We start from the raw sequence: 23,460 nt of genomic DNA, 5'->3' as shown, positions 1-23,460 counted from the left end.
ACAGAACAGGAGGAGCTTCCCATGTTGTTTCAACCAAAGCCCTGTTGCTTGACTTTAAAGAATTATTTCTGAGTTAGGTGCTGGACCTCTGTACACGTGCTACGTTTGACACGTTACATTAAGAATTGTTCCCGGTTCAGCTGGTGGATTTCAGAATGGATTTCTGAGCAAGTGAAACAGAGCCACGAGGAGGAGGTTTCATCCTCTTATGAGGAAGAACTTCTTTACGGTTCAGATGACAGAGCACTGCAACAGGCTGCTCAGAGAGCTTGTGGACTGTCTTCTTGGGAGATGCTCAAAACCCGTCTGGATGTGATCCCATGTAACGTGCTTGGGGTGACCCTGCTTGAACAGGGGGGCTGGACCAGATGATCTCTGGAGGTCCCTTCCAACCTGTGACACATTCTGTGATTCTGTGACAGACTGCAGTGAAAGGAAGTGGGTACGGAGGTACATACATTGCTTTCCAGATTTGTTTGTTTTTTCTTTTTCATGCTGAGCATTCATTGAGTTAACTCCCAACCATTCCTTCCCCCTTTTCCATGTCTCGTCCTCATACCTACACATAAGAAAACGCTGTTAGAGCCAGCTTCACTAAGCACGCCCACGATGCACAAGTCGGAAAAAGCTTCCCTGTTTTTTATATCGCTTCAGAGGGTCCACCATCACGGTGATCCCCATTAAAACGATCTGGTGCCTTCATGACTTCAACCCAGGCTGGAGACCTGCATTTAAAAACGTCAGAGCCTGCTTCCACGTATCCCAAAGCTTTGGTCTTAACAAATGCTCCTGAGGAATCCACATTTGTCATCTAGACTCTTAGGGCTGGGACACCAAATGAAGCAATGGACGCAGAAGAACTGGTACCCGAGTACACAAAACAGTTCCTTCAAAAGGAGATCCATTTCTACTAAAATGAGGTGCTTAATTCTGGGGCGTGAGTTATTCCTGAGGTTTAACTTAAACATTTGAAGTTACTTTTTAGAGAGACGGAGTGTGTGGGGGGGGGGGTTGTATTTTGGAGGCTATCCAGAGTTGTAAGGGGAGTTGGTTTTTGCTCCCATTATCACAATAAAAACTGTCATACGAGTGGACGGTCCTACAGCATGATTGCTAGAAGCTCCAAGAGGTGCCAGCTGAGCTCCTCGCAAGGTGCGACAGCCCTGCGCGAAGCAGTGAGGAACTCCTGCTACAGCGCTGTCCCTGCCGCCGTCCCCACGCTGCCCTCCCAAAAAGGAAGCAGGGGCTTTGTTGTCCAAGACAGAGTAAGGGGAGCACAAAGAAAACCAGGAGGAACTGGAAGAAGACAAACATAAAAGATTGTTTCTCTTTAATTACCCTCTCTCAGGATCTTTGGTCATCAGCTGCAACTCCCTGTTGCTTTTTCGAGGTAAAAGAAAACTGGGAGTTTTTAATTCTGTCCCACCTCACTCTTTGGTCTGACTAATTACTGAAACTGAACATAAATTGTTCGTTTTGTGACACTGAATAGCATCATTTATTCTGGACAGCACACATCTGTTTTCACGCTCGCACACGCTTACACAAAGACGCCTCAGCTTGCCGCAGGGACGGCCGGGGCCGGACAGCGTACAATTTCAGCCCCATACTGAGTTTTGGCTGGTGCTGAGGTCCCTGAGGCTGAAGAGAAATAAAGCTCTCAGAGGGGAAATGGCATGTAAACATGTGTCTTATGTTCCCCTGCGTGGAAAATGTTCCCTTCAGATGAAGCTGGTGAATGAATCATATGAGAAAGGGTCTGCTGGCATGTAGGTTGGAAGCAAGCTAGCTTGCAAGCAGGTAGAGGGAAACTTTGCAAATTGCATCCCTACTTCCTCCTCTCTGAGCAAACAGAGGCAGGGTCCCACCGCCCTGAGCAAGCAGCATAGTGCAGCCGGCCAAGGAAGCACGTGCTGCTGACCCACACGGCTGCATCCTTTAATCATGTCAATGTGAAAGAAATCTCACTTCACACGTATGAACTTGACATAAGGCTAAATTAAGGAAAGATTTAACCAGACAATCTAGCTTCTTCCTCTCACAACTTGGTAACACGCAAGTATTTGCCTCATGGTTACCATGCTTGCTTTACATGTAACATTCAGTAAGTAGGCTATTTATCTCATATGCATAGCTCCCTACTGGTTGCTTATTTAAATTAAATAAAATGGCCTAGGTGTTATTTATTTTTAATCAAACTCTGCTATTTTTCATCAACGCTTTGATGACATAGATGGAAGAGGAGGAGTAATTCCTCTCTTGCCTGCATAATATGCACATTTCTGATGAATGCCAGGATGAGCAGCACTTGTCCGAAGTGCCAGCCTTCGCTCCCTGGCTTGGTCACTGTATTTGGAACCTAAACCCCTTTTTCAGCCAGTTGTGCCCACCCTAAACAAATTCGGAGCCTCTTCCTCACCTCCAGCCACCCACCCTCACCCTGCCTTGCTCCTGCAGAAGGTGGCTATGCAGACAAGATGGGTTCTCCCTGGGCTAGGGTAAAAATTCATCCCGCTCATCTGGGAAGACATTCAGATGTGCAGTTCACACATGATCATCCATCAACGCTAAACAGAGAATTTCTCAACAGCTCTGATAGCACAAATGTTCTAGGGTTTTATAAGGTTTTGTCTTCTGTTTTTAAGGCAATTTTTTTCTTCATTCCTGGTGGGAAAGCTTATGCCTTTAATTCTATAACTATAAACTAAATAATATATCAGTTTTTTCTGTCAGGCATGGCAATGGTACTGAACGTATGCAAAGTTTCCACTAAAGGTTTTTGTAACTTAATTTTCCTCTGGAGATTAGAGGCAGCCAGATATTCTGTTTCTTGCTGGAACTTGGCTGGTAGCCACCCTGCGCTCCCTTTCCCTGTCATCCCCCCTGGCCCCCCAGCCCAGGCACTGTTAATCAGATGGCTGTATCTTCCCTCTATTTCTCCTGTCAAGCTATTAAAGGGATATGGAAGAGAGAAAGAAGAGAATCGGCCGAGATATAAAACAGCCCAACTCCCAGAGTGCCTCTCCCCCTTTTCAAGGTTGAGCTCTCTGTATTGCTGCACACCCTCCTGTCAGGGCTAAGCAGAAGCGTGCTTTCCCTTGCAGAGAGCAAACGGCTGACATAAATTTCCCCAAAGAAGAGGGACAGACAGAAATTCATCTGCGGGGAGACATCACCGACTTGTAAAAGCAAAAAAAACTGCAGCATGGAGAGGGGGAAAATCCCTGCCCATGGGGGAAACACGTGGCTCAGCTGGGGGCTCTGAGCAGGCCGATGGAGGGGGGCTATCGTGGCTGCACAGGCTTTGGCAGCCTCATTTGTAGGGAGTTCCTGGCACGTGCTCAGCAGTGACTGGAGGTAGTTGGTTGGAAACAAAGCCATCTGTTTGTGAGGTGCACAAAGAACCCCCAGATCATGGTCAGACTTGGGGCTGAAGACACCGATCTTGTATCTCCCCTTCCTCTGCTGGAGCGCAACAGGAACTCCCAGCCCAGCACACCCAACATCTACAGAGAATTTCACCTCTCATGGAAGTATTCCTAGGGGACCCTTTCTTTACAAGGAGAAAAAATGAACTCCCACCTCTGGATATCTCAGGACTTCAAAAATATTTGGATTCCAACATTTTTGGCTGGGCCTACCTCCCGTTCTTGCACAAATACATAAATAAGAAAAAAGAAAAAGAAAAAAAAAATAAACAGAAAAAAATAGCCAACATGACTGCAACATCAGAAACAAGTAATGTTGCATGATTTGGGCCTAAACTTTGTAACAAACCAGGTAGCAAACTAATCAAGAACTCTTAAAAGCCCTTCATTTTCTAGTAATTTGAGAGTTTCTAACCATACCAGAGACCAGGCCCCGCACCCCAGCAATGCTCATCACAAAGACCTACTTCAGTTCAGACAGATCCCCTTTGCTGTCTGGTGCTCCAGTTTTAAAAGTACTTAGAGAGGTTTTTAAAAGACACTCAGGAAGCCATGAGTTCCCAAGCACCTCAGTTGGTTTGGAAAAGGGAATTTAGCTATTAAAAAGACTTACTAGGGTAATCCCCGAGTTCCTTTAAAAACAAAATGTTCGCATACTAGGTAAACATCTGTGGATATGCATGATGGGTCACAGCATAGATTTTTTTTTTTTTTTCCAAATCTATGTTAAACAGAAAGAGCAAAAACAAATTTATTTACCAATACCTGAGTTCCTTATTCAGGCAAAACTTTTGCTCACTTCAGAAAGAGCCTCAGATTAAGGACAGAGTTGATGACTTTTGAACGTACCTCAATGAATGAAGTGTTTGCTCCAGCCATCCCCTCTCCTGGCAAGTTTGAGCTGGCTTCTTCATTTTAGACATAAATAAAACATCAATCCTTTCTCTTTGGGATTTTATTTGCTTTTGTACCTACAAGGGTAAAACAAAGGGTTTTTTATAAATAATATTGCTAGACAATGTTTAACATATACAGCTTGTATTTTTTGATGAGATAAAAGCCTGACTGCAAAAAGTAAGCATGAAAGGAGAGAATGCAGGAGAGCACGTGAACCTGAAACAGCAAGTACACCTTCAGGCAGGGTGTGCGAGTAGGGGTAGAGCTGAGCTCTCATCCCACCCCTCTACTCCACGGGGACACAGCTCTCCTGTATTCAAACCTGCCTCCTTGAGAGCCCTCCTCAGCCAAGCAGCCACCCTGCCCTTGCTGCAACCTTTTCTCTTTCACTCGCCTTTCCTTCCTTTATCTATGTTCTATAACCATTATCTCCATCAGCATAACTCCTTAAGATACACCTAGACATCATTTCGCCAATGAATGCATTTCACACAACATTAGTCATATTGTGCTGTGGATAATTTTTATGATATTGCTCTGCCTCTCCTTGGTACATTGTTACAGTTTAATTTGTACATATTCTGCTGCTGATGTAGTGTCACTCAGCTGTAACCGGAGAGAGCATGATGGTTCTGCATTATTGCAACACATTTGCCTTTTATAAAAAGAGAGAAAGTGAGAGATACTGAGACTTTTTATTAAGTCTTTGCTTTCTAGGATTAGTTTGCTGTAGACAGTCCTGCCAACGGGTAAGGGAAGAGCCAGATCCCAACTTTGCCCCATGGAAAGAATTTCGATGCAGGGCTACACCTCTGGCCCATGCCATGCATAAGTACATGCTGCAAATTTGTATTTTTAAGCAACTTGCCATTAAGTTCAGAGTAAGGGTTTCATAACTGCAACAGTCCATCAGACCCTTTCTATACTTGACTCCCCCAGACCAGCTGATGCCAGCTACCTGCTTCCCTTCCAAACTGTGCCACCCATCCTGGGGTTAGAGCCTAATACTACGGATCAGTTTTACACGTAGACATGTTGAGCAATGCTGCAAAGGCTTGTCAGCTGTTTTAGGTACTCAACGACCAACACTAGTATCTACACAAAGAACAGGCCACACTGTTTTCAGTATTTCTGCTATGTGATCGAGTTTCCCATATGGAAATGTTTTGCAAAAACAAGGGATTACTCGGAAAGACACTGGGCTAACCCTGCTGAGTATCTGCTTTTCTTCTGAGTTCTACAGCCTGGAATATTACCGCTGGTATTTTGGACAGTGACCATAAGGTCATAAGACTGAGAGACTGTTTGAGACTCCCTCAGTTCTTTGTTTACCTCTGGAAGACAAAACAATTGATAATTTCATCTAATAAACAAGAGTTTTGTTTAATGCTTTAAAAATAGTAACTTATTTTTAAAGGATTGAAGATTGTTACACGTATTTGAACTCTGCCCAATGAAATGTGTTCCCTTGAGTAATGGCATCTCACTCTTACAGTCAATCATAGAGGTAAACCCATTTTTTTTTCCCTATTGATCTTAATCAGAATTATAAAAATATTTCTTGCCCTACAGGGCATCTCCAAGGTGAGTACATTAAGCAGACATGACTGGCTTGTTATACTGTAACATAAGTAGAATTATTTGGCTCTGAAGACAAAATAACCTGAATTGCTAAAGAAGAGCTAATCTTTTGGGCTGAGATCCTTGAAAGCACTTTTGGTACCTGGAAGGACTTGGATGTTCCCCTCCCCAGGCTGTTATGAAACAGTCATGTTTCTTGCAGGGGGTTCCTATACTGAAACACATGTGAAAATTCATCATCTTAATCCTCCACTATTTCCTTTAAGGAATTTGTATCAGAGCAATATTCACCTCAGACAGATTTGTCTAGCTTTATTTGTATATTTTCTCACACACAGACTTTGCAAAATACTCTACATCCTTATACTATTTTTATAATTAAAGGACATACTTAATGAACTGTAATATCAGCTGAGACCAGAAAAGTTTTGGCATGAAAGAGCAGGTAAGCTAGAGCTAAAAGACTGTCATACGAACTAACAGAATCTCATATGCTTAAAAATCATAGACACAGCAATTCTGCAGACTACATGTTTTCAGGGCTCAACTTGAAATATTACTGAATATAATGAGTACTTTCAGATTAGAAGTTTGTTGCTGTAAAGGAAATGACTTGATTTTATCTCATTTTTACATTGTACCAAGAGAAAACCATATTGCAAGGTTAAAGAATATCAACATCCATCTATGAGGAAATGATTGAAAGAATACAATTTATGAAGATGTAAAGAATCAATCCACTTCAGGCTAGCAAGTAGATTCATAGCCATAATATACTTCTTCCTATCCTTTTAGGACCTGTTATGTTATTATTTTCACACAACTGGAGTCTATATCCTTCAAATACTGAACTGCACTGGTGGCTTCTCTGTACCCTTGTACAAACTGGGAGACCAAGCCAGTGACCCTCCTGCTGCCTACACAGTCCTAGATGGATGCTCTGTTTTATTTCAGGTGGAACTCATGAAAGAAGGCAGATATTGGAAGAGAAGAGGTTTCTCCCCAATCCCCAGGACATTCTTCCATGCAAGAACCAACCCAGGCTGTGCTGAAATGAAGGTGTTAAATTGTCCATAAGCAGTTGGTCCGTGTAGAAAGTTCTTATCATGCTTTTCTCCTGTGAATCAATCCTTTCAATTAAGGTAGCTGGGGGACATAATGATGTTTTTATTTGCAATTACAGCTTTAAATTAGGATCAATAGAGACAGCTACAACCCTACCATACCAACAGTCCTGAGAGGCTGGTAGGTTTTCATCAGAAAACACAGTTTGTAAGTAAGTCCATCCGTTTTCAATCGGAAATATAATAAAATATCATAGAAAAAAGACTTAGACCCTGACATGAGAAAAAACATTCCAAAAAAAATCTATTTGTTTCTTGTTTTCTTTTTAGACATCAAGCCAGCAAGGCCCTTCTTTGTTATGGTTCTGTCCCCTGTATGTTTTCTATGTTCTCACCTGGTATAAACTGCACGGGCACCAGGCCCGGTCAAAGCTGACTTTCTATCAGAAGCAGAAAGGAAAATTTAAGTTACCATCCTGCATTTCTGACTTCAAGGAGAGTGTAAAGTTTTGCTCAATATGAAGCCATAGAGTAGGGATTTTTGTTTGTTTTTCATCTGCTCTTCTAAGAAAGGAAGCTTGTACCAAAATGCACAATACTTTCAATTTGCATACATATTGATTATAAAATTAAACAAAATAGTCATTACTTAATGGAAAGTTTAATATATTTTTCAAGGGAATTAAGACTGTTTATCCTATTTTTAAGCAAACCCTCAAAAAAATCATGAGCTTTTGTCAAATTACATATTTTCTGAGGATGAAATTGCAATGAAAGATCTTATTTCAAGAGTTTCACATTTCATAGCATATTTCATAGTTGTTGTACAAGTTGGGGTAATATCAGCTATGATTTATAGAGGAACAGTGCTCTAAGAAGCCTCCCTTCTAATTATAACTGGTTATGAGGTACATCACTCATATCAGACTGAAATTTACTTCAATCTCAAACATATTTTTTTTTGCCTGTTTATTATCATAAACTGGCCACAGAAATGCTGATAAAGAGATTACTGAAAATGTTATTAAGTTAATCCCTTCCCAGCTGGAGTTCCTTTTTTTAATACAGACTTATTTTGAGTCTCTGTTTACATGTTGCAATGTGTCAGACAGTAAACACTACTTCTCTTATGGAAAGTTGTGCAATGGAAGTCTTTCCTATTTCATGTGCTACGTAATGCAGAAAGGCTAACTTTGACAGAATGTGCAAAATAACTACAAGTCCAATGATTCCCTCTGCTCTCACAGGCAGCGTGTGCAAGGGCTTCACCAATATCCTAGATGTTTCATTTGAATGCAAAACATGCTAAAATTTGTCCTGAAAAGCACTTACACTTTCAAAACACACCATAATTCTAAGAAGAAAAATACATGTAACTGCCATATATTTTGGCTGATTTCAAATTCATATATATTTTAAATGATCTATATACCCCAAGCTGTGCATTTTATACAACAAAATGATAACCATTACCATTCCACTCCATCTAATCCACCAATGGCCTTGATTTATTGGCTAGTCAAGTGTAGCACATTGCCCCTTCTGAAATTCATGCTGTAATTTTAAGTTCTGTTGTTGCTGCTACTGCTACCTGCATGCAGCACTTGCCATGAAGATACCATGGTCTTACTCACCCTTTAAACATAATTGATACTATTGAAGATAATGATTTAGGATATCATCCATCTCCAGTACAGCTTACCATTACGTGGCTTGTTCTCACAGGTATCTGATTTGTATCATAGACGAGTTGGCTTGATTGCTGTTTCACCATAGAGTAATAGTTTCCTGGTTTCCACTGACATACTGAGTCTCCCTTGATCGCTCAAGTAATCAGTCAACACACAAGTTAATTATGGGTGAAGGGGTGTCTGAAGCCCAAAGATCAAAAGATACGAGGAAGGTCTTCTCCGAGTCATTATTCACCTTTTTAAGCACCAGGCAGTCAGTTCAGATTCCTGTCTCCAGTGCTGTCCCCAAGTGAAGTGAAGAAAGCGTGAATCAGAGCAGCAAAATGAAACTCCTGGTTTCTCCAAAATAGGAAAAATAAAATAAAACAAAACAAAGAAAGAATCCACGTCAATATGTTTGCCTACATGGAGGAGAGCAGGTGCACTCTCACTTTTGCTTTTTCTTTAAAATAAATAAGCCAATAGATAAGAATTCAAAAGGTAGGCTACTATTTGGAAGTAGCATCTTTTTTTTTTTCTTCCAGAAGGCAAAAAAAAAAAAAAAAGTGTCCCTGGTAAAAATATTTTGGGTTTTACCTGGCATTGAAACAAAATGCTTTCAAAGGGCCAGTTGATGTAATCTTTTTGGATTTCAGTAAAGCTTTTGATATTGTTTCTTACAGTACCCTTCTGGACAAATTGTCCACCACACAGCTAGATAAGTGCATAATGTAATCACAGAATCATTCTGTGATCATGATGGGTATACAATTGGCTGATGGGCTCAAGGGTTATAGTAAACAGGGTTACATCAGGCTGGCAGCCAGCCACTAGCAGGGTTCCACCGGGCTCCATTTTAGGGTCCATTCTCTTTAATGTCTTCATAAAGGACTTGGATGCAAAACTTAAAGGTATATTAAGTAATTTTATGGATGACACTAAAACAAAGAGGTGCTGTTGACTCTGTTGAGGGTAGAGAGGCCTTAAAGAAAGATCTTGAAACACTAGAGGGCTGGGCAATCACCAACAATACAAAGCTTACAAGAGCAAGAGCCAGATCCTGCACCTGAGACTGGGTAACCCTGGCTGTACATACAGATAGGGATGAGAGGATGAAGAGCAGCCCTGCAGAAAGGGTTCTGGGGTTTCTGGTCAATGCCAAGCTGAATATGAATCAGCAGTGTGCCCCAGCAGCACAAAAGGGCCAACCCTGTCCTGGGGTGCCTCAGGCACGACATGGCTAGCTGGGTGAGGGAAGGGATTCTCCTGCTCTGCACCAGTGTGGCCTCACCTCGAGCACTGTGTGCAGTTTTGGTTGCCACAAAATACAAAGGACTTAAAACTATTAGAGAGCCTCCAAAGGAGGGCTACAAAGATGGTGAAGGGGTGGTCTGGAAGGCAAGTTGTATGAGGAGTGGCTGAGGTCCCTGGGTTTGTTCAGCCTCGAGCAGAGCAGGCTGAGGGGAGGCCTCATGGCGGCCTGCAGCTCCCTCATGAGGGGAGCGGAGGGGCAGGCGCTGAGCTCTGCTCTCTGGGGACAGTGACAGGACCCGAGGGAACGGCATGGAGCTGGGACAGGGGAGGGTCAAGCTGGGTGTTAGGGAAAGCTTCTTCTTCACTGAAAGGGTCAGGCACTGGAATAGGCTCCCCAAGGAAACAGTCACTGCACCGGCATTCAATAAGTCTTTGGACAACACCCTCAGACACATGGCCTTATTCTGGGGGGGTCCTGTGTGGAGCCAGGAGTTGGACTCAATGATCCTTGCGGGTCCCTTTCAACTCAGGATATTCTATACTATTATATGAAATATTGCTGTGCATATTACCTCCAGGCACGAATAACAGAGTTTATTTACAGAAATTAGGAGCTGCTGGACAAAAACATTAGATGCCCTCCCAAAATGAAGAGGAAGAGCAGTTCTCCCCAGATCTTTTTTTTCATTTTTCAACTACTCTCACTCAAACGTGTGCATTAATATTATCAACAGCTATTACAACTACTGTTCTGATTCACCTGTACAAGACTCACTCCTTTGGGCTACATCCCACGCTCTCTGGAGAAGTGGCATCATAGCATTGCAGTCTTCCTCCTGCTCCAACAGCCCGTGAGCTAAATACAACTTGTTGGACAGGTCTGTTTAACAGATGGGACCTACAGCAGTTGTGGTGCTGTGCTACAACAACAGTGCTATGCTTTTCATAGGTTGGAAGAATGATCTCTCTGGTGATAATGGGATGAGCTCACTGGAGGCTTGGGTATCAGCTCAATACCTGCACCAGTGAGCTACTCCTGTATTCTTCCATCTAAACTGGTTTTTCTGTCTCTGTGGTTTTCATGTTACTAAATTAAAGGAGGCGTAACTGGGTAATACGCCTCAAAGGTTTCTTTCCTAAAATATTATTATTACTCTACACAGAGTCACTCTGCTTTCATTTTTAAGGCAAAAGGAACTGAATCACTGAATTGCAGATTTGAAAAGGTACTATGTTAAGGTCAAATGTTCAAAAGACTTTGCTGCTAGCATAACTCAGTACACACAATTCCACATATGCTTTCTTCCATATGCAAATAAATGCTACAGATGCACAACCCACTTGCACGTATCTGCACATGCCAAAGGGATTTACACATGTTAATACTTGGAAAGCAAAGTGAGAATGTATATAAAACGGCATGCACAAAGTACATTCATCCATGTGCATATCCCTCTGGAGGCATCACTACTTGGACGTATTTCTAAGCTAAAAAGCAGTTAAACTGATATGTCACCCTCTCTCCAAAAACTAATGATTACAGTCTGTTAATTACACCGCATCTGTTGGAACCTTTAGCAAATAATTTGTGGAGCTGATCTATTATTTATAATACCAATAGAAATTACAAGTAATGTCCTAAAGTCACACTTGCGCAAAGTGGCAGCAGAGGGAATCCATGCTGTAATGTCCCTGTGCAAACACTGTGTGCTGGGACAAAGCAGCTATACAAAATAAATAAATAAATAAATAAATAAATCTGAATATTACTTTCTGCAGATGAAGAGCAAGCAGTAAGAGAATATAAAGACTCACACAGAAGAAGAAAAAGGATGTAAGAAGTGCTTAAAATGTCATTTACAGTCCCAAAGTATCTCTGAAATACTGTAGGCCATGTACTGCTCTTGCTTTTCGTCAAGTTTCCCACACACCTGGCATTCAAAGAAACTTTTGAATGCTCAAAAAAAATAGGTGTACGGCATGGTCTGATAAGGAGAGAGCCATCTTAGCATAGTTATGCCTTGAATTTAGCTCTCTGCCTTCAACTGTGGTATCACTACTCCTGGGGTGAAATCCATATGCATTTGCCACATCACCATGATTTTTAAGGCAAAGAGTTACTCTTTTAAAGCTAGAGAAAATTTAGTGGAGTTATCTTCTGACAAAGGGCTGCTGATCTGCTCCCATGTCACGAAGCAGTTCTTTGTTCTGTCCTGCACAGAGTTCTAATCCACAGCCCTGCTTTTTCCCCACCTGCCATACCCTACAAATACTACCTAGCATTAGCATTGCTTTTATGGTTTCTCCAGCAGGACAATTCAATTTCCAAGCAAACAAAAACGAAAACAAAATTTCCAACTGATGGTCCAGCAAACAACATGTGATCTGAAAATCAAGTGCTTCTTCCTTGGGTTTCTTCAAACTAGTAACAACAGTTCCTTGGAGCAGATAGTACTGCACTGATATAAACTGGAGCAGAATTGCCATCCTTCTCATTATAACAGAAACAGCGCCTTTGCATCTCATTATTATTATTATTATGGGGCCTGAGTATTACTTAGCTGTTCTTTTTGTACCGCTTCAGCGAGCCCACTTATTCACCAGAAAGCAAATAATCACTCAGGCTGAAGTTTATGAAACTTCTGGGATTCACAAACGTGTTTCATGAATTTCTGGCAGTTGTCCGAATGTTCACAAATAACGTGATGCCAGTAATCAGAACAAGTCAAAACTTGACACTTCTATTCATAAATCAGGAGATGTTTTATTTTTACTGCTTGAACAGTTCTGTTCCCAAGCACGACTGGATTTGAACCACCAACCTAGAGGTGAAAGGACCTTTATTTAATGTATTTGTTTAGGTTTATAAGAAATATAAAAAAGTGCCTATCCAGGACTCTAGCCACCTCTGCCATATATTAAAAAAACAGGCCAACTCACACAGACAAAAATAAACTCAGCAACTTCCAAAAGCCAGAGAAGGCACAAAAAAGACTCTGGCCAGATACCTCAAATCTTTCTATGTAAACTGAAAACTTTTGCACACACTATTTCACTTTTCTCCAGAGCCTGGAACATGAAGAGATGTGTCCCTCAGGTCAGCAGAATTGGACTCTCCCAGGCTGGAGGGAAAGAGAGCATTCAGTCATACTCCTGCTAAGGAGATCTATCCCGTGTTCTCTCCTGCAAACCGAGAGGACTTCAGCCAAGATGCCTCTGTGGCTTGCAGCTGCAGGGGTATCACTAGGGAAACAGAGCTCTCTATTAAGCAAAGAGGATCCAAGATCCAAGACCTTATGCCAAGAATCTATTTTAGCCTCCCCCTCAAGCCCACAGACGCAGCGCAGGTCCTGGAGCACCAGTGTTAAGTGCTGATGGTGAAAACTTCCACTCATCACTCCACGCACATGGATGAGACTCTGCAAACCATTCCGTATGTCCCTCCACTCCCTGATGTTCCCCTCCACACGCAGCACATGCGCCCTGGATGTCCCAAGTCCCAGGGAGTTTTCCCACTCTTGCACGTTACAGAGCATTTGAATCCAACCAGTTCCTCCTGCCACAGTCAGAAAATAGTTGTTTCACAAGTCCAAAAATGGGAGATGGAAGAGAAAAAAGCACTGACTTCAAAGCATAAAATGAAACAAACAAATCTCTATTAGGATTTTCTACCCCAAGCATTTGATAAGGCTCTACAGACCAACTTCTGTCCTCCTCCTGCTGACACTGTCCCTTCTGGTGCCAGCCAAGGGCACCATTCACTGTCCCACGCAGCCAGCTGCTGCCTTTTCTGCTCTCAAAGTGGTGATAGATAAATGTAGGGAGACAAGGGCAGAAAACAGAAGCATACCTTTACAAAACTGGATTTTTCCTCATCCAGAATACACTAGACCGGTAATTAGTTTGGGCTCCCAGAGATAAACCCAAAGCTTCTATAGGAAGATCCCTTCCAAAGTACACACAAAAGTACCAGAAGGATCAGCTCTTTGCTCTTTTGAATGTTGCAGAAATGAAGTGCCCATAAAGGATACAAGGGGTTGTCCATTCTTTGACACACTGTACATTTTATTTTCCAAACCCTCTATGCAAATACTCTTGTGCTCCTATCATGAAACACCATGTTCATTTCTTTCAGTCAAGAAAAGGGTCCCAGTTAAAAAAAAAAAAACACAACATGCTGAGGTTTCTCTCGGGCAAGAATTGCCAGTGGAAGACAGGCTGAGCAAAGCCCAGCAATCCCCACCCCATCCATCTACCCTGTCTCTCAGCGAGGCATGCGTCGCGTCGGCAGCTGCCAGACACGCTGCAATGGGCAGGGAGCCTGCACACAGGAACATGAACTCTCCTCGAGTTCCTGCTCTAGCCAGAGAGGATCTGGATAAAGAGTGGAACCTACTGCAACCAGGCAACAGCACACACGTCCTCCCCTTCAAAGGTCTAAAAAGCAACCTGTGCAGGTTATTTTTTCCTGGACAGCTCTGCTTTTAAGGAGGCTGATTAATCAAAAGCACCTCTCAATTGAAATTAAATCCCAGTTGCCTTCTGAAACCTACCACTTCAATAACATCATTTATAGCTCCTTTGTTGCAATATGAAGCCCTAAGGAGAACTGGCTCCTACAACATGTTGCCATTACATTTTAGCGAAGGATGAATGTAGCTGCAAATCTCTGCAAAATACAGCAGAGATCTATTAAATGCATAACTTCCTTGGCACCAAAATGTTATTCTTCTAGCAGGTCTGCTTTTTCCCTAGGATTCTGATGAACTGTGCTCTGCCATGTTATGAAATACACCATACTTTGGTGTGATACACAGAAAACGTCTTTGTTTAACACAGCTTATTTTTTATCATGTCACTTTTCTATTGGATTTCTTTTCTGTGAACTGGAAGCGTATGATTGTGACAGATACACCGCTTTACCAGGGGCTTTGCTATGTGACATGCAGTGTCAGAGTGAGGATAAGGTCCTCCCTGAAACACAGGCTGGAGGACTTGATACAACATCAAGGAATATGGAGAAAATAAAGAATCAGGAAAAGCAATTCAGCCGCACTCCCAGCTAAGTGGATTGCAGAGGCATTTTTCCAGCCTGAAACACAGGCCTTCTATAAAAAATTTAAAACTGAAACATTATTTGTTGTACCATGTTCATTCTTACATTTATACATGCTTACCAGACTCAGCACAAGAGCTCAAGAACATCAGGGAATACCGCCAGCACGTCCATTCTGCCAGGAAGAGGCAATGTGGTCACAGAGCACAAGCGAATCTTGCCAACCTGGAGCGTGTCCCCTCTCATAATGGCCGCTCTTCTCCTTTCTTCCAGATTCTCCAGAAAAAGTAAGCAGGAACATGAGATAAATAAAGCTGCTTGATAAAGAAGGTGCTAGCACAATGCCCCAGATGCAAGGATTCAATTTTCTGCTTCATTGTGAACTTCGGCAAACACCTGATGGGATGAAATCCCGTGAGATGCCTGATCCGATAGCTCACCACTACAGCCACTGTGAGGAACTGGTTCAGCCAAGAGCTGGGCGTGAGGAGAGACTTCCCTCTGCTTGGCAGGAGCGAGCTGTTAGATCAGCTCAGCCACCTTGTGCAACTTGCCCCTCAGGCGCCTGCACTGACAGAGCTGATGTGCTTAATCCCAACAGCTTTTTAAAATCTTTGTTTCCAGCAGTAGCGCTCCCTACGCACTTCGGCACCTGCACCCGGCACTGCTCAAGCTGGGCCATGCACCAAGGTCACACCTAGCCCTGCTGGCATCCACAAACCAGCCTCTCCTCTTCCCAGCTCCCTTGAGAGACTCATGGGTGAGTGCTGAGCACACCCAGGCCACACCAGAGGGTCTCAAATAAACATCTCTCATATCCCTGAAGGGTGTTGTAATTACCTGGCTACCCCCTGTTCTTGGGGGTGCTTCCCACTCCTCTTGTCAAAGCCTTGATATCTCACAGAAAGACTTCAAGTTTCATTGAATGAATGAGCAAAGAGGAAATACCGTGACTTTATCTTTCATCTCATGACTACCATGCTCATTCAGGGATTTCTACTACTGTCTTATGAGCTGTTTCTCTGTAGTTTAAAATGAAAAGTATAAGCAATTCCTAAGGAAGGCACCATGAGTTACGTACCTCTCTGCCCGAGCAGGTTACCTTGGATCTCTTTGTAACATGGCAAACCTCTGGCAGGAAGGATAGAAAAAGAAAAAAAAAACAAACAACTCCATTTAAGATGACCTAGAAAAGTCAGAACATCTTTTTCTGGAAGAGACAAGATTTGAGGTCTAAGTCTCTAAGTCTCTTGTGCTCTGATCAGGCAACCTGGCTAGTTGATAGAGGCTCCAAATACTGGATGAAGGTAGGAGCTGAAGTGCCAAAGTCATCTCTCATCCATGACACATTTGGTATCTCCTCATTATTTTTGAGCTTACTGGCTTGAACCAATCATGTCCTTTCTCTGTAGGGACACTAAGCTGGGAACCACCACCTGACTAGCATGTTGGCTCATGCCAGAAGCTAAGCTGACACTTAGGAAGAAGCAGATTGGGTTCAAGTCCAAGAGTCAGGGACTGAATTCACTCCAGCATGTAGAGCTCCCCTCTGAGTCTCACTCCTTCATCTGCAAAGTACGCAGGAGCACTTACTTCCAGGATTACTTTAAGTAAAAGTTGTATTAAAGGTTATTCAGGTGCCTCAAGTATAAAGACCACCATGCAAGTAGGTGAGGCAGAAAGACAAGTATGCCATGAGCCCCGGGAGCCCTGCTTCTTTCCCGCCCCCTCAGCAGAGGGGACTTGCTGCACACACTTCTGGGTCCTCAGATTCATTACAGCGAGGCAGGAAAAGATGGCTCATATGCACACAGTGCTTATCCTGCTGATCAATAAACTTCCTTCCTGCCTGATAACCAAACCGCTTATAATATTAACAGTGTTATTTAAGATCTGTGGAAGTTTTGTCCATTCCAAGCAAGCCAGAAATATCTTGACCTAGATAGTGAGAACAAAACAATGTTGAGTCAACTTCAGGACTGCAGCACTGCCAGTTCATCTATCACTGCACTTGACATTTTATTGAAGAATTGGAGTAAAACTATTTTACCGAAAAGATTCTTACACCAGTATATTTATTCAGGGAATGAGAGCAAAAATCATTCTGACATTTTCCCCACACCTTGCCTTAGACTGAAAAGGAGTGCATTTTATAGTCCATGAAGAAGGTACACGAGTTGCCCATGAGCTCTGTTCAATAACTGAAGGTAGCAAATGAAATTATATCAGAAAGCATAAATGAATGGGAGACTCATCTATGCTTTCTCCTGAGGAAAAAAGGAGAGTGGTGAAAGAACAGAATACAAAGAGCATTTCTACTGTGTCACAAGTGGGCAAGCTTGAGACAGTGACCTGCTCTGTAAAGGGCAATGACTGATGCAAAATGCCTCAGTAAGTATTACCAAAAGTATATCAAGCTGTTGCTCTCTTTGGCTTTAAGAAATGCTGGGAGTATGCAGCACCTTTGAAAAGTAAGGCCTAATTTCATTCCAGGTCTGTGCCAACATTTATAATCGCTTCTACGAAATGGTGTGCCTGCAAAATTTGTCTAATATATCCAATTGCAAAGCTCAGAGAAAATTTGAGCATCTTGCCCTCAGTCCGGGAGCTGGAGCCCCACTGTATGTCACAGTCCAATCTATCAGATTTCTGGTTATTCCTCTTATCCATGCAATTTTTGGTGCTTACCTGAACATGTTTCAGTAGATGGAGTATTTCAAGTGTTTACCTACCTCGAAGACATACTGCTTAACAAAAGGTAGAAAAGGAAAAGAAGGACTTTCAAAAAAGATCAAATACATCATAAGCTTGGCAGACACCATAGCCCTGAAACAGCAGTTTGAAACTTGCACCATAACAAATCTTCTCCTATACATTATCTCACAGGAAACAACACATGATAAATTCTTAGCACAATGTGATTCCCCTCCTTCCACCTCCTCCCCACTTCAGAAAGATTTAACATCTAATTCAGCTTTTGACGAGCTGCTTCATCACTGCGGGAACACTGTTGATCTCTGTCGGAACCCTGCGGCCTTGGACAGAACAAACTGAAAGGGAAAAAAAATTTTTGGCCGTCTGTAATGATAAATAAATACATTACAGGATACAACTCTGGGGAATGGAGGCTGACACTGACTGAGCACTGTGACCTCCACACAACTGCCAAGTCTCAGTCATTTAACAAAAGTCAACTTTTGTTTGCCTTTCCCCCACCCCTCCCACTCTACCCCACAACAATTTCTTTAAGTCCAAATGCAGGATGGAAAAAGAAAAAAAAAACACACTCAAAACAATAAAAGATAGAACTCCAAAGCTCTCCTCATCTGCTGCCCAGAGGCACTTACAGTTTTGACAGAGCAATATTTTATTCCTTTGGTCTCATGGAAAATGGGTGAAACGAGTCCGTAGTACATCAAGAGCAGCAGGACAGGGAAGCTGTGCCACAGGGATCCTCAGACCCCTTTCTTCAAAACCTCGTTTTAGGATGTGCCTGCCTTCAGGCAGGTTCTTGGCACCAATTTGATTTTCTGTCCACTTGGTAAGTCCCACTCATTAAACCAAATACGTAAGGCCGATGTTGGGTCTTTGCACTGATGGCAACAAAAACAAATTAGGGAGGGAGCAATTAGTTAACCCACCAGCTAATCCAATCCCTTATCTCTGGAAGCCTCACACACTGCCACCAAATATCTCCTAGCCTTTCCATTTCAACACCTGATTCCCATTTCTCTCTGATCGTAACAGAAAGGTGATACCTCCTGCCACCTCTCCTCATTTTACCAATGCCAAGTGCTAAATAAAGTGTCACAACAAAGTCAGTCAATTTGAAAGCCAGGTATGGGCTGCAAGTCTTAACTCTTGTGTCTGCACTCTGCTCGCCACGACATTTTGTTCTATTAACTCCACGTGCATCAGAGGAGCCACAGAGGATTCGGCTTGATCAAAGAAGTTCGTGGCAGCATCTCAGGGCTCATCAACACCTTACAGCACGGCACAGAAAGCCTTGCACTAGCACGGATGAAGCTAATTCAAGTGCAGAAAGAGAACAGCTCAACCAGCATGGTGCTAATCAGCCGCGCCAGCGCGGTGAGATGTTCATCTCAGGCACAAAGCTAATGGAGTTACACAGCTCCTGCAGCCCATGTCAGGATTTCTTCCCCACTGCACAGCTCAGATTCGCCAGCTCACTCGGAGCCACCTCAGGGCCACAGAGCACAGTGCGTCTCTTATCTGCCTTCTGCTCCCCTTACTCCAACAAGAAATTTGTCCCACTCACCGCCAGCCTTGCTGCCAACCCCAACGTCTATCTTCACCCTTCCTGACTTGTCATTTAACTCACCTATTCACCAAGGCACCTATTTAGTCCACTCTGCTCACAGTAACCAGAATTATATTATTAGCAACTAGAAAATGCTTTTTATTCTCAAATGTCTGGTGACTACTTATGCTTCACACTGCCCTTGTTATTGTCCCTCCCTCTCACCTCTGCTTATACACAGTATGAGAGATGATTCAACTCACCCAGACATTGAAAAGCTCTTGATTCAATCCCGTTATTTTTTCTCACTTGTTTACATCTTTAATTTCTCAATTTATCTTTTTTTTTTTTTTTTTTTTTGGGGGGGGGGGAGTTTTATTCATTTATTTATTTATTTTATTTTTCCTTTTTTTTCTTCTATTTTGTTTAGGTTTAGAGGGCTTGAATGGTTCCCCCTCAGTTACAAACAGGGCCTTTATGATCTGTCTTCTTACACATGAATTCTCAACTGAAGATTTATGAATGCTTCAAAACTACCCTCTGAGGGTAAGCGTAGAAAAACATTTTTCCTCAGCTTAGTCAATTCCCTTAGCCTGTTCTGTCACAAATACTTATTCCATGTTACTTATATCTTTGATTGTCCTGGAGTTGTTTCCTGCAAAATTAAGCCATATTACAGTCTGCATTAGCAAACGGCTGCTTGAAACACCACAAGGGAAGAGTTGTAGATAGATTCTCATAAAATCCATCAGGATTTCTAGTGGTATACAAGCATTCCCCAAATCACCATCGAGCTCACATCCAGACCTGCCCATCAGAACAAGATTGACACATTCTAGGGGAAAGAGATAAGAAAAAACCATCGAGGCTGTAATTCCCAAGCCTTTCACCTGAATCAAATACAATGAAAAACAAAAGGTATGACAAAACAAAAATCAAACAGAGAAGCTCTACCGCTAAACCAGCTACAACAGGACCATGGCCCTACATCCCAGTCAATGTTTTAGAACATGAATTCCTCTTTTTAGAAACCTATGAGGCTTTCACTGTGCTCCACAACACAGCTAATGCAAGCAACAGCAAAGGGTATCTGCTGTCATCTAGGCTTCCAGCAGAATGGGAAGTTGCTATAGAAGTCAAAGGAAAAAAAAACAAAATCAGACATGGACGTCTGGGTGGACATTATCTACCAGTACCGTGCACTTTGCTGGCATGCCTTGTCTCTTGCTATAGCAGATATCCTACGTGTGCACGCTCTGCATGTATGTTTAAACAAAAAAGCTGATAAGGAGTACTTGTCTGTCAGCAGTATCTGAAGCCCACGGCTCTTTGAGAGCATTTGGGTTTACTTGGCGGGTCATGCTGACTCCTTGTGAACCATTTATCATCGCAAAAAAACTCCAGAGGTTGGCACTGTGCCAGTGTCTTGTCTTTTCTTCCCTCCCCCCAGCCCTCTCTCCCCTCCTGGGTATTGATGCTCCACCAAAACAAAGCCCCAGTTCACATGGCAACAGAACATTTTTATATAACCTCTGCATGGGAACGCTGCACAAACCATCGGACAATCACTTGGAGCACGTTAGGTAATTCCAGGGTATTTTGCTGGTTTCTATCAAAAACACCCCAGATCAAATGAACTATAAAGGGGAAGAGGATCTTTTGCACGTGGGCCAGACTTGGACTACATCTTGGCACCAAGGACGTCGGGGGATTAGTGCACCTATTGGTTCCACGTTCTGAAGTTTGCCATTTTCTATCTCACTTGGAATCAGACTGGAGAGTCCAAAGCATTTAAGCCAGTTTGTGCATAATGTAATTGAAAGCAAAATGATGCTGAAGCAATGTGCTGAGTCAGGGCTTTAAGAAGACAAAGACTGAAATTCAGGTTTTGGTGGACACTGTAAACTCCCATTGCTATCTCAAACAGAGATATCTGTACAGACTGAGTATTTAGAGGTCTATAAAACAGCTAGGTCATCTTAACTTCGTTTTCCCTCTTCCTGTCACAAATCGTTAATACTCTGAATAAGGACGTAATGTTATTTCAAGCCCTCTCACAGTATGTCCACCTCGTGCTTGTATCGTGCTAATCCCATATCTCAGGGCTTCCTCTAATTTGTTGCAAGGACGACAAAGACCTCTCTTCCCCTCTTTCAATGTACAAATGGACTCTGAGGATTCTTATTGCTTTCCCCGTTCAAGATGTCTATAGCTAGAAACAGGACGTGAGGAAGGGCACACCAGGGCCTACAGTGACATTCATCTCAGAATTAGCTGGGAGTTTCAGCAAATCCCCTGCTGTTCCCAAACCATAGGACACTGCTTATGACTTTGATTTCTTCTGCTCTCTTCCTCTAGTGCATTACAGCCTTTTGGTCTTTTCCATTAGGTCTTAAGTAAGTCATTGGAAGGTGTTTTGTGGCAAGTAGGCGGTATGAGAAATGTATTCTTTGGACCTTTCCAGACTAAACATCTACAGAGTGATTGCTTGCAGTTGTGGTGTAATGCACCGCTCCAGTGCTCCTGCACCATTTAGGAAAGATAATAGTTAAGGTGTATCCATCTATCTCGGTTATTATACAGTACACATCTCTAAAGGATAATTTATGCAGCAGCTAGAATACAGTTAATATATGACAAAATTATGGATTAACTTTTGTAGCTCTGGAGAAAATCTATGTACTTTTTTCATGATCGTAATGATGGAACATCTTAATTAAGACATCTTTCCCATTTCTCTCTTACTCCCTTTGGCTTGTTCTCTTCTTGTTGTTGACTCCTGAATTCCATACAGCTAACTGGTATGGACTAAAACCAAACCCTTTCTGCAGGGTTATTTCCACCTCAACTATGTTAACTCATACTCATCACAGTAATCCAGACATATCACCAAAACTCAAAGAGTCAGCATACTGGGAACTTACTCCTCCTTTCAGCAACAGCAAACGCATCAGATCAGCCTCTCTTCACAAATTGCACCCTAAATCAATGACCCTCAAAGGAGAATCTGTGGGACATTTAGGGGAAATGCAAAAGAGATGCAGATCCTTTGCAGGATCAAGTCCTGTGAGGACAGGCTGCCATCCCAATGAGTCCGGGAGGCCTGAGCCTGCTGCAGGTGAGTACAAAATACTTAGGTGATAAATCACCATGCCCATCCTCCTGTCCACACTAGGGGAGATGAGCAGGACACTTGCACAGCAGCCCAGAGGCTTTGCCCTCACCTAAGCCCCCATATACAACATGCTGGGCACTCTCAGGGGAAACTGTTTAGGCAATATGCAGCTTCCCCCAGCTTCAAACTGGCTCAAAAAAAAAAAAAAAATATCCCCTGAAAACCTCAAGTTTTGCTATCCTAGGAACACTCTTGAGTTAATATGGGCTTCAGCTTTTCAGTCTGTATTCTAATGCCTTTCAGGTTCACTGAATCTAAGCCATACAGGATTTTTACGAAGTGTTAATGGGCTGCAGTGACTCTATATAATCCAGCACTGGCTGGTGAGTTATCACACCCCATTGTCACTTCATTAGTTGGCAGCTTGGGAGAACACAGGTGCCTTCTCTGTGCTCGGCAGCACGAGGTCGGTCACACCAGCAGACGGCCCAGAAAAGCACCCACGGTCTGGTGGCTGCCCATACCTAGGATCAGGACTGAGAGTCCTCCATACATCATGTCATCGCTGGACCGCAACAGGGGAATTCACCTGATTCTCCCCAGCAGCTTGTTCAGTAGTACACCCATCAACTGCTCTGACAAATCTACCTCTACGTATGTCTTGTCTCAGGCTTTCAGCAAACACCTAGACTTTTGGTTTTGGGAACAAACCTGGGAAGAGTTCTGAGAAACAGCCAGTTCCCTGTTTGGTGGAGGTAAAGCAGAACACAGCCAGCATATCTGAAAGGTTGGACACATCTTCTGTTTTAGGTATCACAAGAGCAATCCAGAAAAACATCTAGAAGGAAATTCAAAGCCCTAAGAAGGGTTCTGAGAATCAGGACTACCTCTCGATGATGTAAAATACAAGGGAAAACAAACATATGCAGCCAACAAGGTGAAGCTCCATTGGCAAACAGTTATGCCCTGAGCCTTATTTTCAAAAGCATGTGCATGTAATGGTGTGTGCAAGAGTGAACAATCGACAGTATCCTTCGTTTATATGACTTCCCATGCTTGCATCTTGCAGCCATGGTATCTGTGTGCCCACCTGAAGGAGCACGGGCAGGTGGCGGCTGGGGGAGCGCCCAGCCC

The 23,460-nt window shown here is 42.9% G+C and overlaps 1 protein-coding gene across 3 annotated transcripts in view; it reads right to left on the bottom strand.

The window, feature by feature from the left end:
• Positions 1-23,460, bottom strand: part of LOC119713012 (uncharacterized) — a 95,933-nt gene that overhangs the window by 10,437 nt on the left and 62,036 nt on the right. Inside the window, exons 1-3 of one of the 3 annotated variants that reach the window (XM_072026435.1) lie at positions 15,072-15,332; positions 8,673-8,993; positions 4,278-4,399 (exon numbers count right to left, since the gene is read on the bottom strand). In XM_072026435.1, coding sequence (XP_071882536.1) covers positions 4,278-4,399; positions 8,673-8,744 — 194 coding nt within the window. In that variant the 5' untranslated portion in view covers positions 8,745-8,993; positions 15,072-15,332. Of the gene's footprint in view, positions 1-4,277; positions 4,400-8,672; positions 8,994-15,071; positions 15,333-23,460 lie in introns of those variants that run through there. The other 2 variants (XM_072026437.1, XM_072026436.1) reach the window with 2 other exon arrangements.

Source organism: Anas platyrhynchos, chromosome 21, assembly GCF_047663525.1.
Source record: "Anas platyrhynchos isolate ZD024472 breed Pekin duck chromosome 21, IASCAAS_PekinDuck_T2T, whole genome shotgun sequence".
In the NCBI taxonomy this organism is placed as follows: Eukaryota; Metazoa; Chordata; class Aves; order Anseriformes; family Anatidae; genus Anas; species Anas platyrhynchos.
This window is presented reverse-complemented; position numbering and strand designations above follow the sequence as displayed.